This window comes from Rana temporaria, chromosome 9 (genome assembly GCF_905171775.1).
Source record: "Rana temporaria chromosome 9, aRanTem1.1, whole genome shotgun sequence".
Taxonomy (NCBI): Eukaryota; Metazoa; Chordata; class Amphibia; order Anura; family Ranidae; genus Rana; species Rana temporaria.
In genome coordinates, this window is record NC_053497.1 from 55,218,869 (window position 1) to 55,234,744 (window position 15,876).

Genomic DNA, 15,876 nt, shown 5'->3' on the forward strand with positions numbered 1-15,876 from the left:
TTTGCGCGCCCCCCCCAAAAAAAATGACATGCCAAATGTGGCATGTCAGAGGGTCATCTGCTTTTAAAGCGCAAGTTCCATTTTTGGGTGGAACTCCGCTTTCATCTGCCTTTTCTTCCTTATGTTGGTTTAGTATATGGAGCCCTCAGGTCTTTGTGAAAAACAAGATATTATTTTAAATATTAAACTATTGAAATTGTTAAATTCGGCCAATACCACCTTTGCCTACTTAATTTTATTGGGAAACAAATATGCAGTACAGAATCTGTCAATCTGAAAATATATCCACAACATCACTATGCAAGTCATTTTTAACTTAATTTTACTAAATTACATTTCCATTTCAGTCTGTAGCCAGCAATAGCTTCCTAAACTGTAAATATACCTTACTTGCAATCATGGTAACTGTGTTCAGTTCGTACTTGGGATTCCTGGAATTTTCATCCCCCTGCTTATGTAACTGGCTTACTGGGTTTCCTAGAAGCATGCACAAAGCTTGAGGTCAAATAACATTCGTCCACTGAAGTGCCCTGCATTAAAATCAGATCTGTAATCAGATTTTACAAAGTGCTGCATATCTAAAGCAATTCAATGGTTCATATTGCTCTATTGGGACTGATCATGTATTTATAGTAGAGTTACCCCGCTGTCACTTTTAGCAGTGCATTGGCATTGACGACATCAATGTCTATAGAAAAAAAAAAAAACATAAGAAAATCCAATGGAATTATTGCAACATATAGCTGTAGTAGTCTTTTTACACAAGATTATTATAAAAAAAACGTTTTAGATTGGGTAAGCTTTTACGTTTATATCAGATGTGCAACGTTTCTTGGACATTCAATATTCATAAATTGAACTGTAAATTGGATCTTGCTTTTTTCTCATTTATAACAATGTAGCACATCTCTTGTAAACCAAGCCAAAGCTAGATTATTGGTTTCGGGACACATTTCCTGCATTAAAAGAACAAAACATGCATATGGTGGGAATGAGCCATGAGCATTTTGTTGGGCTGTAATATTGTGTCGTTTGCCTTTAGATCTTCAACCTGTTAAAGAAATGTGTATAATAAATAGTATTATTCGTAAGTGTTCATGCCAGCAAAATGTCATTCTATAATATATTGTAATATACTTGGTGCTAATATGAAATACTGTTGTCATAATAGGAAACCAAATATCCATAGGTCTCGTAGGCAGATGATGATCCAACTCTACTATTTTGTCACTGGTTCTTTTTGTAGCACTTCTTTACTAATAAATAGTGTCTGTTCACAACTATTTACAAAACGTTTATGTGTTGCCAATGTCATGAAGCTTTATAACCATCCATTATCCTCAAGACATCATCCAAGATGGATGGGCCAAGGTCCAGCTCCAGCCCAAACAGTGACTCACATGGAGTGTCCACAATCTTAGAATCTGTGCAGTCTGGATTGTCTTGAGATGCATCTGTCCCATGTTCGTGGGTGAACATGCTTCCAGTAATGGAACCCTCAGAAGAGCAAGCTGAACTTGTCAAAACCCTGCTGCTCTCCTCCTGTGAGATAGAGGAGAAGGACATTTCTTCATCTCTATGAAAACGTCCATCTCCATAGCTTACAGACATAGACCGTTGGCTTGGAGCATCATCCAGGTGGAGCCTAGGGGGTTTTGGAGGTGCCTTCTCCTTACTTTGGGTACCAGTGAAGACGGGGAGAGACACTGCATTTTTGAGAAAGGGCCGGAAGCTTCCATCACTGTCATGAGAATGAAACTGTTGGTCGAGACTGGTGTCTGTGCTCTGCAAAGTCAACTTCCGGCCCAAGTTTGGAAGTAGATCATACTTTCCTTGCAAAAAGGACAATTCCCCAAACATGTCTTCTTGCCCTTCCAGTCCTATGTGAGCACTATGCCTGAAGTCTCCCAGAGGTGGGCTTATCATCTCCCTTGATAAAACATCACGTAACTTTGGCTTTTTACCCCGCTTGGGGGTTGAGGTCTTCAAATAAATTGGTGTTTTAGCTGGCATTCTGCACTGACAAGGTTGATTACAAATACACTTCTTCTAAGTACCTCCACGGGAAGTGCCACCAAGGCAATTACATGTATGTGACGGACATTGTCTTCAGTTGGATAAATATCTTGCTTGAAAAATAATCTTCCCTTGAACCTGAAATAAAAATATTCCATATTAATTTGGGAATGTCAATATACAGCATGTGTGTAATTGTAATCCTGTCACATGTATTTCTAAAGAGCACCTTCCAGTAACTTTATGAGTTTGCATGAATACATTCTTGACTTACCACAATATACAACATTTTGTTTTTCATAAAATAAATTATAATCATTTATTAATAATCCAAGTGAGAGTAAATCCCTCCAAAGTGAGGAAATCCTTAGGCCCCGTACACATATCCGAGGAACTCGACGGGCAAAACTCATCGTTTTGCTCGTCGAGTTCTGTGTGAAGCCGCTGAGGATCTCGGCGAGCCAACTTTCCTCATTGAACAACGAGGAAATAGAGAACATGTTCTCTATCTGGCTCAACGAGGAACTCGTCGGCTTCCTCGGCCGAAAGTGTACACACGCCGGGTTTCTCGGCAGAATTCAGCTCTGATCAAGTTTCTGGCTGAATTCTGCCGAGAAACTCGCTCGTGTGTACGGGGCCTAACTTGTCAATAGTATCACCAGAACTAGCGTCACCTTTTGGGAGATTTCCACCCTATTCCTTTTCTAGTGACAGTCCAAAATTTGGAATTTCCTTTTACTTTCACACTCAAGCCTCGTACACATGTATGGGTTTCCCGTCGGTAAAACTGCCATGAGAGCTTTTGGCCGGGAATCCCGGCCGTGTGGATGCTCCATCGCAGTTTCCCCGACAGGAAAACTGCCGATAAAAAAAAGAGAAACAGCTCTCTTTTTTCCCGGCGGTTTTTAAGCCGGCAGTTTTCCTATGGGAAAAGACTGCGATGGAGCATACACACGGCTGGGTTTCACGACCAAAGCTCTCATGGCAGTTTTCCTGTCGGGAAACCCGGCCGTGTGTAGGGGGAAAAAGTAATTTCTTGGTATGCCGACGCCTTAAAGAGTCACTAAAGGAATTTTTTTTTTTAGCTAAATAGCTTCCTTTACCTTACTGCAGTCCTGGTTTCATTTCCTCATTGTTCGTTTTTGCTTTCATGTTGCTGTAAATCCTCTCTGTTCTGGACACTTGCTGGTTGCCTGTTTCCTGATAACCACAGTGCTGGGAGATTTCTCACGGTGGTCACTAATGTGATTATTGTGTGTAAAACGAAACTGGATTGGTGCTGAGGAGTTTTAGACAAAGTATCACTGCTCTCTATTGGCTGACTGCCCTCTAGTGGCTCTCTGTACATCAGAGAACCAGAAAACAACAGCAAAAACGAAACTACACTGCAGGCACATTATATGATTGTTTTTTTTATCAATTTTTAATCATTTTTAAAAGGAATCAGTTAACTATTATGTCTCTATGCCCTGTAAACAGTCATTTCAGCTAAAAAAAGTTTTTCCTTTAGTGACCCTTTAAGCCTCGTATACACGATAGGTTAACCAGAGGACAACGGTCTGAAGGACCGTTTGAATAGAGATCGGGTTTGTTGGGACCCCAGAGACCCAAGAAAACCAAAGAGGTAGGTAGGGGCAGGGGGACTATAGCGGTACTACGTAGGAAGATAAGAGAGGAAAATGTAATAAAAATAAAAAATGAATCAAGACCGTTGTCCTAGGTTAACCTATGAAGCTGACTGATGGTCCATCGTGCCTACACACCATCAGTTAAAAAAACGATTGTGTCAGAACACGGTGACGTAAAATATAACAACGTGCTGAAAAAAACGAAGTTCAATACTTCCAAGCATGCGTCGACTTGATTCTGAGCATACGTCGACTTGATTCTGAGCATGCGCAGGTTTTTAACACTAACGGGTTTGACCTATCGGTTAGCAATCCATCGGTTAAATTTTAAAGCAAGTTTGCTTTTTTTTAACCGAAGGTTAAATAACCTATGGGGCCCACACACGATCGATTTTGACCGATGAAAACGGTCCGTCAGACCGTTGTCCTCTGGTTAACCTATCGTGTGTACGAGGCCTTAAGAGTTCCCATTACTGGAACTAAGGGGCCATCCCAACCCCTGAAAAACAACTCACACCATAACCCCCCTTCCACCAAATGATTTGGACCAGTGCACAAAGCAAGTTTCAGAAAGACATGGATGAGCGAGTTTGGGGTGGAGTTACTTGACTGGCCTGCATAGAGTCCTGACCTCAACCCGATAGAACACCCTTGTGGAGACTGCGAGACAGGCCTTCTCCTCCAACATCAGTACCTGACTTCACAAATGCGCTTCTGGAAGAATGGTCAAACATTCTCATAGACACTCCTAAACCTTGTGGACAGCCTTCCCATAAGAGTTGAAGCTGCAAAGGGTGGGCCAATTCAACATTGAACCCTAGGAATGAAGACTGGGATTCCAATAATGTACATGTAAAGGCAGGCGTCCCAATACTTTTGGCAATATAATGTACCTTTAAGGGAGTGTTGCCATGAACATTGTGTCGTTGGTTTGGACGATTTTCCCAACCAGGTAAGCTAATTAATGTGACTGGTGTTCAACGGCTTAAAAAAGAACTTAAAGCACGCTTAACATACTTTCGCTGCCCTGATCTACCACCACGCCACCTTTCCACATTTTTTTTTATCAGTCAGAACAAAAAAAAAGTCACTCGGTTGTTAAAAGGAAATACACAATGTACATAACTTTCTGCTGTATTAAAAAAAAAAGCCGTCAGCTTGTTCTATAGAGCATAAAATCAAAAATCACGCTAGCCGGAAACGGCATGGTGGGGGGCATAGTTTACTGAGCTTCAGAAACATCAGTAGGAATAATCTTTATTTAATCAAGGAGGACAGGCAATGATAAAAATAACGATGGTACACATTAATTACATGGGATCAGTATTAATAGATTTCCGGGGGAAACCAGGGCTGGCTTTTGGGATAAGCTTCCTTCCCCTTAAACAAACAGGAAGGACAAGCCCTCCCAGAGCCGATCATAGAATAATTGCTTGTCACAGTCACTTTCATGCCACTTGGCCAGAACTTTCTCTTGTACTGTTGTTGATATTCTGATGAACCAATTTGCACTGATTAAAGACATACAGAACTTTGCTATGGGTATCAGTAGAGATAGGCACCACAATCCACTATGATGTAATATATGCTTTCACCCATAAACTGAGTGATCTGCTGCAACCAACGCTGTATCCTGGCCTAAGCCAACAAGACCCAGGCCTAGGGCAGCACGTTGCAGGGGGGCAGCACGGAAAGAGTCCCTGCCGGCTTGCGCTGCACTGTTAGTGTAGCGCCAGTCTTATGGGGCGAACTAGGCAGAGAGGCAAATTAGTCTAGTGCCCCCATAAAGCAGCCGCACTGCTTCCGATATGCAGGTGGCCAGCATTCCGCAAATGGGGGGGCGGAACTTCTAATTTTGACTGTCCTACCATCCTGGTGTCCTATCCATGTATTTTCTGCTGCACCATTTGGCATGGTTCTTCTTAGTCCTCTCCATAAAATGATCAGAATTCTGGGCCAGATTCACAGCAGAGATACGACGGAGTATCTCAGATACTCCGTCATCTCTCAGAGTATCTATGCGACTGATTCATAGAATCAGTTACGCATAGATAGCCCTTAGATCCGACAGGTGTAATTGTTTTACACTGTCGGATCTTAGGATGCAATAACGCGGCCGCCGCTGGGGGGAGTTTGCGTCGTAAACCAGCGTCGGGTATGCAAATTAGGAGTTATGGCGATCCACGATGGTTTTTCGCGTTCGCTACGTCGCTGCTAGTCTAGTTTCCCGTTGCAAAGTTAGTCGTCGTTTTTGGTGCCCTAACTTTACACAGCACACGTATGTGCTGTATAAAGTATGGCCGTCGTTCCCGCGTTGAAATCTAAAAAATTTTCCTTCTTGCGTAAGACGTCCGTGAATACGGAAGTACGCTACGCACGTCGCCGTTTGAAAAAATGACGTCACTTCGCGCAAAGCACGGCAGGAAATTCAAAAGGGAGCATGCGCAGTAGGTCCGGCGCGGGAGCGCGCCTAATTTAAATGGCACACGCCCCTTTGAATTACGCGGGCTTACGCCGGAGGCCGCCGGGGTAGGTTTTCATTGCAAGTGCTTTGTGAATCAGGCACTTGCGATGAAAAACTTGCGGCGGTGTAACGTATCTACGATACGTTACGCCGCCGCACTTCTACGTGAATCTGGCCCTCTGTGCCTAAAGTAGAAATATAGGAACACTTTTTTTTTTCATTTTGGATAGAGTAAGGGAAGGGCGGGTCTTAAACAGCAAGGGGTGTGGCATTGACAGGAAGGGGTGGGTCATATTTAAATTAGGGGGTGCACGAGTTTAGTCAGGCTTAGGGCAGCACAAAACCTAAATACACTACTGGCTACAACTATGGGGATAAAGGATCTTTACTAAACCACTGGACCTCCGAAAGATTTACCCCCCCCCCCCCAGGCAAAAATCCAACAGGGCAGTTGTAGAGAAGTTGATTAATCAACTTCTGTACAACCACCTTGTCCAATTATGGTTCAAAATGTATCTGATCACTGCTGAACCGGTCAAATTTCGGTCCATGTATGGTCAGATTTGGGGAAGCTTCACTCCAAGGGGAACTTTGGTCCTAACAACCTCCCACACCCACAGGGTAGTCTTCATTGAGGGCGTAACAGTGGGACTAGATCTGGGTCCCCGATGCATAAGATTGCGGAGCTCGGAGTAGGATCCAAGCAGCACATCCTCCAGAGTAGACGCCGGGTTGGCCGGCTCCTCCGAGTGTGACAAGGACCGCAGCCCAGTAGTACTTCTGAAAACATGGCAAGGCCAACCCACCAAGAGTGACCGGCAGCTGCAGGGTAGACCTGGCGATTCTAGGGGTACCACCATTCCAAATAAAGGAGGTGATTAAACTATCCAGCCTCCTAAAAAATGCATTTGGAATAGGAACGGGGGTTTGTCTAAAAATATACAAAAATTTCGGCAAGACAGATTGACCCGCCCAACCGGGGTAAGGGGTAGCGTCTTCCAGGCAGCACACCTCTGAGTCAGGAGGGACAAGACCGGGGTCAAGTTGAGGGGAATAAAAGGCTTCAGGTCTCTATGGATCTCCACTCCCAGATACCTGAATTGTGATACCCGTCGCAGAGGGGTGTCCGCAGGGGCCGACGCCTCCGAGGGATGTAGGGCAAAAACGACCGACTTCCCCCAGTTAATACGTACGCCGGAAAATCTGCCAAATACATAAATAAGCACGAGGGCTGCCCCAAGAGAGCCAGAGGCGTCACGCAGGTACAACAAAGTATCATCCGCGTACAAAGACATTTTTTCTTGAACCGGACCTATAGGGATATCGCAAACCGCCTGGGAGGAGCGAAGGAGGATCGCCATAGGCTCAATAGCTAGGGAAAAAAGGGCAGGGGAGAGGGCCGACCCCGTACGGACCCTAGCAGTGGGTGACCCATACAAAGCCTGCACCCACGATACAAACCTGGGACCAAAGCCGAACCGACTCAGGACCTCCCATAAGTATGTCCACTCAACCGAGTCAAATGCTTTTTCAGCATCCAGGGAGGCCACAACGTCAGACTCGGCCAGGGCCCCTTGAGCACCCAGCACCGTATATAACCTACGGAGGTTTATATCTGTACCCTTCCCGGGCATGAAGCCGGTCTGATCTTCATGCACCCATCTCTCTTTCACTTTCCTCCTTTACCTAAGGTGACCAGATTTTTTAAAATGAAATCCGGGGACATATTTTTTCTTTACTGGTAATGGCAACAAGCAGTGACTCTCTGCCCGTCGCCTCCCGCCTCACAGCCTCTCAAGTCTTACTCTCCGGGCCCCGGCTACTACTGGATGGGGAGCAGAGGAAGATCACTCCGCCAGGGAAGGCAAGGAGATAGGCAGGTGGCTGGCCAGGATTTGAGCCAAGGCAGAAGAACATGCGAGCGGAGCTGAATGGGCATGCGCCCCCCGAAACTGAAGAAATATTCCTTCCGCTCCGACCAGCACATGATCATCAGAAAGGGGCACAGATAATGGGTGAAATGCAACCCCTCTATGCTAGTAGGCACGGCGGAGCGGGGGTGTGTAATTCTAATTTTTTTATTTTAATTCTGCACTGATAGGGCCAGATTCACAAAGAGATACGACGGTGTATCTACAGATACACCATCGTATCTCTGATGTAAACTGGTCCTATCTATGCGTCTGATTCATAGAATCAGTTACGCATAGATAGGGCTAGATCCGACAGTGTTACAATGTGTTACACTGTCGGATCTTTTTTTCAATTTAAAAATGGCGCCGGGGGCGTTCCCGCTGATTTACGATAAATAATATGTAAATCAGCGAGATACGCAAATTCACGAACGTACGCGGACCCGTCGCAGTGTTCTTACGTCGTTTCCGTAGCGGTTTTCCGTCGTATACTTACCCCTTCTTTTATCAGGCGCAGCCAATGTTAAGTATAGCCGGCGTTCCCGCGTCGAATTTGAATTTTCCTACGTCGTTTGCGTACGCCGATTCACGAACACGCGCGTCGCAAGTCCTGCTCACGTCGCAACCACTGATGTCCTAGTGACGTCAGTGGGAGCAATGCACGCCGGGAAATTCCCCGGACGGCGCCTGCGCATTTAAATCGGCGCGGGAACGCGCCTGATTTAAATAGTACACTCCCCTAGCCGCGGAATTTGAATTCCGCCGGGGGATTTAGGATCCGCCGTCGCAAGTTTGGAGGTAAGTTGTTTGTGAATTAGCCACTTGCCTCCTAAACTTGCGGGAGCGGATCTTAATTCACGTAGAACGAGCGGATCTATAGATCCGCTGCGCTACGTGAATCTGGCCCATTGTCTTTGAAATTGCTCCTGCCCCTTATTAAATCCAATCTGGGGACAAAACCAGGGACAGACTTGGTCCGGGGACAGTGTCCTCAATCAGGGGACTGTCCCCTGAAACTGGGGATGTCTGGTCACCCTACCTTTACCCTATTAGCATGCTCTTTCCACACTGCAGCACACCTGATTGACTCCTTGTGATGCTTCAGCAGCTATAAGAGTCTGATATCAGGTCCAATTCAGGTACTTACATTTAGGAAAAATAAATTGAATGATGTATAAATCATCACAGTGCCTTTATATCCGCATAGGGGCAGATCCACATACATCTGCGGCGACAGCAGCGTATGTAAGATACGCTACGCCGCTGTAACTTACTTTGCTTTTGTTTGAAACCCCAACGAAACCGCGCCATAAGTTACGACGGCGTAGCGTATCTCTCGCGGCGTAAGGGCGCGGAATTCAAATTCGGCGGGTAGGGGGCGTGTTTCATTTAAATGAAGCGCGTCCCCGCACCGAACAAACTGCGCATGCGCCGTCCGTAAAAACTCCCAGGGTGCATTGCTCCAAATGACGTCGCAAGGACGTCATTGTTTTCGACGTGAACGTAAATGGCGTCCAGCCCCATTCACGGACGACTTACGCAAACGACGTAAAATTTTCAAAATTATACGCGGGAACGACGGTCATACTTAACATTGAGTACGCCACCATATAGCAGCTTTAACTATACGCCGGAAAAAGCCGAACGGAAACGACGTAAAAAAATGCGACGGCCGCTCGTACGTTCGTGGATCGTCGGAAATAGCTAATTTGCATACTCGACGTGGAATACGACAGAAACGCCACCTAGCGGCTGCCGAAAAAATTGCACTTAAGATCCGACGGCGTACTAAGGCGTACGCCTGTCGGATCTAACCCAGATGCCGTTGTATCTTGTTTTGTGGATACCAAAACATAGATACGACGCGCAAAATTTGAAATTACGCGGTGTATCAAGAGATACGCCGGCGTAATTTTTTTGAGGATCTGCCCCATAGTGTTCAGCTTTAGGATTTGAGGAATACATGATTACTTAGAAGCAAGGAAGGTCACGTTATAGAATAATAAATACGGATCAGTTACCTGGCCAGACTCTGCAAAGACAGAAGGGGCAATTAGATGCACAGAGCTTTGTGAAGAGATGAAATTATCACCGACTCCAGGGACAGGGGTGACGAGGACAGCCGTACCATTCTTTCCTGGACCCCCCTTCTTATATCAGACATGGCTGCTCCCAGCAGATGGCTGCAGAGCTGATCTCATAGATTATATCAGATAGCACTAACCTCCCAGATGCCTCCTTCCATTAATGAGAAGCCGGGATACATTTCAGACCATATTTCTGCTCGGAGCTCTTTAAATGCATTTGTCCAGGTGGTCACGTATAGTGAATTATCTAATTATCTCATCTGCTGCGACCTCGCATTTCCTCTGACATAAAATAAAATGCAGCCGCGCTAACGATGATCTGCTGAGCTGTACCTTCGCGCTCTGATCCTATTACAGGCTTCATCTCCTCTGTCCTTCCCTAACCTGGCTCCAAAATGGCTTCCCAATATAAATGATATAGAAAAAGTGCTGCATTTGTATCCTTTTTTAAGAGTGCTGCTGCCCATGGCTACCACACTCCATCATATTTCTGAAATCAGATAGAAAATCAAAGCAAACTTCTCAATAGTGATGAACTTTGACATCTTCCAAACTCTAGCCGTCCTCGGAACTTGCACTCTTTTTTTTTTTTACTCCAATGAATAAGGATGAGCTCTGGCGTGTTTGCATAGAAACACGTGCAGAGCCCGCCAGGAAGTGTGCACGTTGCTGCGCTAATAACAGCCAGGGAGACATTTCACGATCCCTGCAGCCGAGCATCGGGACAATGTCTCCCTGGCTGTGATTAGCGCAGCGCCATGCACACTTCCTGGCGGGCTCTGCACGTGTTCTATGCGAACACGCCAGAGCTCACCCTTACCAATGAACTGCAGGTTAGGTCATTTCCACCTGAATCCCCCTCTAAGGCCGCGAACACACGATTGGTCCATCCGATGAGAATCGTGTGTGGGCCCCATCGGTTAGTTAACCTTCGGTCAAAAAAATAGGAACTTGCTTTAAAATTTAACCGATGGATGCCTAACCGATAGGTCAAAACCGATCGTTAGTAGGCACAACCATCGGTTAAAAATCCACGCATGCTCAGAATCAAGTCGACGCATGCTTGGAAGCATTGAACTTCGTTTTTTTCAGCACGTCGTCGTGTTTTACGTCACCGCGTTCTGACACGATCGGTTATTTAACCTATGGTGTGTAGGCACATCAGACCATCAGTCAGCTTCCACGGTTAACTGATGACAACGGTCCTTCGGACCGTTCTCATCGGATGGACTGATCGTGTGTACGAGGCTTTAGTTTACAAAACTGACCCAGCTCATTGGAGTAAGTTTGGAGTTTGGATAAAGATGAGTTTGGACTACACCTGAGCTCATCTCATCTATCTATAACTATAGTCAAGGCTTTTTTTTTTAACATTAGGTCCGCCTAAAAAAGTAATATTAAAAGCCACAAAAAGCTACAAATACTGCAGCTGCTGACTTTTAGTAAATGAACACTTACCTGTCCAGGGTGCCCGCGATGTTGGCAGCCGAAGCCGATCAATTGCTCGGTGGTCTCAGCCCGGCTCCCGGTGGGTGTGCTATGCGAGGTAAGCCTGCGCTTAGTACGCCCACCCCCCTCCCACAAAAACCACCACACTTACACGCACTCGAAATTGGGTTAACATGCACGCACTTTGACCATGCGGTCTCTAAAAAAGAGAGGCGAAGGACTAACGGGGCTGGTTGAGCCGGCTAGATCCTCTCACTCCCTTATAGGGAGTCCCTCTGCCCTGTTGGGCTTCAAAGCGGAGAAGGTAGGGCGGGCTATGTGGGGGGACCCCCTCACGCACCCGCCATTGCCACCCGGGGCATGGAGAAAGGTGGCTGATTGCCTCTGGGGGAGGCCTGCCTACTCCCAACTCCTGCAGTCCGGCTCCTCTCTCGAGTACACGCACAAAATACACTTTAAAAAATAAAATAAAAATTGCTCGGCTCTCGGCTTCCCCCGCTGCCATCCTTGGTGAGGGAATCAGGAAGTGAAGCATTGCGGCTTCAATTCCCGGCTGCCGACTGCGCATGCGTGAGCCGAACTGCGCGTCTTCACCGGTCCCTGCTGTCTTCTGGGACATGTGTGTTTCCCAGAAGACAGGGGGGCAGGAAGTGGCATTACCCCTGCGCACCCCCTCCCCCTGAAAGGTGTCAAATGTGACACCGGAGGGGGGAGGGTTCCCGAAAACCGGATGTTCCATTTTTGTGTGGACCTCCGCTTTAAAGCGTTTGTTAACCCCCAAAAAAATAATGGATCCTGCGCCTTTAAAGCATGTTATATGACACAGTGCTTGTCCTGTGTCATTTGGCCCCCTGTAACACCTAAAAAACCTGGCTGATCCTGCCAGTTTCTTCCCACCCCTCTGTAAACTGACCACGGTGTATCATGGCTGCTGAGCACTGACACGTGGTCAGTTTACGTGCCTCTGTTTTCGGCAGCCTGCTATCTGCTCTCCTCTCTGCTCCTGTGTTCACCCCCCCTCCCCTCTCTGTCTGTGTGTGAGCCCCCCCTCCCCCTTATGCTGCTCTCATAACACCAACCTATATACACCATCAGCACTGCCTCCTATTCCAGTGTCCCTGTCTGTGAATTATTAATAAATATAAATTGCTGTAAATACCTAATTTAAGAGCCAAGATTGCGATCACATGACCAGCAAGCTCTCTCCTCCTCCCCTCCAGACTGACATCAGCAGAGGAATCTCAGCCCCACCCACTGCATGCCTCAGAGGAGGAAAGGAGAAAGCTGGCCAGTCATGTGATAACAATCTCAGCAGTGAAATTAGGTATTTGCAGCATTTCTTTTTATAAATCACACACATAGGGGGATACTACAATAGGAGGCAGTGCTGATGGTGTATACAGGCTAGAGTGGCTTAACAACTACTTTAACTAGGGTTCTGTGGCACCCTAAGGTTCTCTAAGGCCCCATACACACCATAGAATCCATCCGCAGATAAATCCCAGCAAATGGGTTTCAGCGGATAGATTCTATGGTGTGTACACTCCGGCGGATCTTTATCCGCGGATAAATCTCCCCTGGGATGGATTTCCAGCAGATGAATATTTGCTGACATGCTCAACAAATCCATCTGCTGAAATCCATCCCAACGGATGGATCCGCTGGTCTGTACAGACTCACCGAATCCATCCGTCCGAAGGGATCCCCCCGCATGCGTCGCAATGATTCAACGCATGCGTGGAATTCCTTATATGACAGCGTCGCGCCCGTCGCCGCCTCATAATCGCGGCGACGGCGCGACACGTCATCGCCAGAGGATTTCGCCGCGGATTTCAATGCGGTGGTGTGTACACGCCATCGCATAGAAATCTGCTGAAATCCACGAGAGGATTTATCCGCAGATACGGTCCGCTGGACCGTATTCGCGGATAAATTCTATCGTGTGTATGGGGCCTAAGAAGTTGCCAGGGATTCCTTGAGCTGTGAGCAATGGCAGATTAATCTCACACCTACAAAATGTAGGCGGTCACTACTACACTGATTAACAATGTAAAGGGGCTTTTCTCCATGGACCTTCAATGTGACCACCAATGTAAGTATAACCACAAAAAAGGTGCAAATAATCAATAAACAGTGCTGCGCTATAAAAAAAAAACAATACTGATAAAAGTAACTAAAACTGGTAATCAATAAACATATTAATATGATTGATTACCATTTTTAGTTACACTTTTATCATTATTGATGTTTTTTGATTATTGATGTTTTTTTTGCACCTTTTAAGTGAAGTGAGAACACTTGTTAGTGATAGCAGCTATAAATTAATTTTTCCGAAAAATTTGCACCACGTTATTTTACGAGATTGCACAGATTAATATTCACTTTATAACCACAAAAAATACCAAATTATACTCTGGGACTGAGCCCTAGAGAGCTCATTATGGGGAGACTTCTGCAATGCTTCGCCAGCTGAATGAACCCACTGGTATTGAATATATGTCAGGTCTCCTAGAACCCTAAAGCCTCGTACACACGATCGGATATCTGATGGAATCTAGTCCGATAGATTTTTTCATCAGATATCCGATGAAGCTGACTTTCATCAGTCTTGCCTACACACCATCAGTTAAAAATCCATTTGTGTCAGAACGCGGTGACGTAAATCACTACGACGTGCTGAGAAAAATTAAGTTCAGTGCTACTGAGCATGTGTCGACTTGATTCTGAGCATGCGTGGATTTTTAACCGATGGACTTGCCCACAGACGATCGTTTTTATCTATCGTTTTTTTTAACCATCAGATCATTTTAAAACGGGTTCTACGTTTTTTCACCGATGGGGAAAAAAACGATGGTGCCCACACATGATCGGTTCGTCTGATGAATACGGTCCATCGGACCGTTTTCATCGGACGAACCGATCGCGTGTACAGGGCATTAGACATCAACAAATAGGTTGATATAGCCATGAAAAGAAAGTCAGGGTTTCAACCCTCTAGCATCCACCCAAAACCAAAAAATGAATCATATGTGTAAAGACTTTTTAAACTCTTGGGGGTAGATCCACATACAAATACATCGGCGCAGCGTATGTGAGATACGCTACGCCGCTGTAACTTACTTTTTGCTGGTTCGAATCCCCAAAGAATTTGCGCCGTAAGTTACGGCGGCATAGTGTATCTCAAGTGGCGTAAGGGCGCGGAATTCAAATCGGCAAATAGGGGGCGTGTTTCATTTAAATGAAGCGCGTCCCCGCGCCAAATGAACTGCGCATGCGCCGTCCCTAAATTTCCCGCCGTGTTTTGCGCTAAATGACGTCGCAAGGATGTCATTTTTTTCAACATAGACGTGACTTACGTACATTCCGATTCACAGACGACTTACGCAAATAAAATAAAAAATTCAAATTAAACGCGGGAACGACGGCCATACTTAACATGGCAAATCTAACTATATGCGTCGAAATACCAGCTTTAACTATACGCCGGAAAAAGCCGACTACAGACGCCGGAAAAAAATGCGCCGCCCACTCGTACGTTCGTGGATCGTCGGAAATAGCTAATTTGCATACCCGACGCGGAAAACGACGTGAACGCCACCCAGCGAACGCCGAAGTATTGCATCTTAGATCTGAAGGCATACGAAGACGTACACCTGTCGGATCTAACCCAGAAGCCGTCGTATCTTGTTTTGAGGATTCAAAAAAACGATACGACGCGGGAAATTTGAAAGTACGCCGGCGTATCAGTAGATACGCCAGCGTACTCGCTCTTAAGGATCTACCCCTTGGGCTAAGTAAATGAGCTTCACTTCCACCTGACTGAGTGGTCACGCTCTTGTATGGCCGCACCTAAAATGAGATGGTGGATTATACCTGGTAGAGGTCACAGCCGGGATACTATTCATGTCAACAACAACATATGTATATATAGACAGAGGAGATTCATCACTTTGCAGTATCAGCAGATTCTACAGCCAGAAATAAACCATGACTGTGCAATGAGAGTCCTTACTATACAGTATATCCATCACTCAGCCATGTCATCATTTTGCTCACACGGAGGACATACAATACTTAGAAAGGTATAACATAAATTTGACATCACATTCCTGCAATCACATACAGTAAAACCTTGGATTGTGAGCATAATTTGTTCCGGAAACATGCTTGCAATCCAAAGCACACTTATATCAAAGCAAATTTTCCCATAAGAAATAATGGAAACTCAGAAGATTCATTCCACAACCATTTATTCATCAGTCCCTCAGTTTATAGTCCATATAAAAAGATTATAGCAATGTGATAAATTGTGTAACCAT

General features: G+C 45.7%; 1 protein-coding gene across 5 annotated transcripts in view; it reads right to left on the reverse strand.

Annotated features, from left to right (window-relative positions):
* Positions 1-220: 220 nt before the first annotated feature.
* LOC120913544 (cdc42 effector protein 2-like) overlaps positions 221-15,876 on the reverse strand; it is a 40,535-nt gene continuing 24,879 nt past the window's right edge. For 4 of the 5 annotated variants that reach the window (XM_040323534.1, XM_040323535.1, XM_040323532.1 and 1 more), the window contains one exon: positions 221-2,154. In XM_040323534.1, the coding sequence (XP_040179468.1) occupies positions 1,312-2,013 (702 nt within the window). In that variant the 5' untranslated portion in view covers positions 2,014-2,154 and the 3' untranslated portion in view covers positions 221-1,311. Of the gene's footprint in view, positions 2,155-10,042; positions 10,481-15,876 lie in introns of those variants that run through there. The other variant, XM_040323536.1, reaches the window with a different exon arrangement.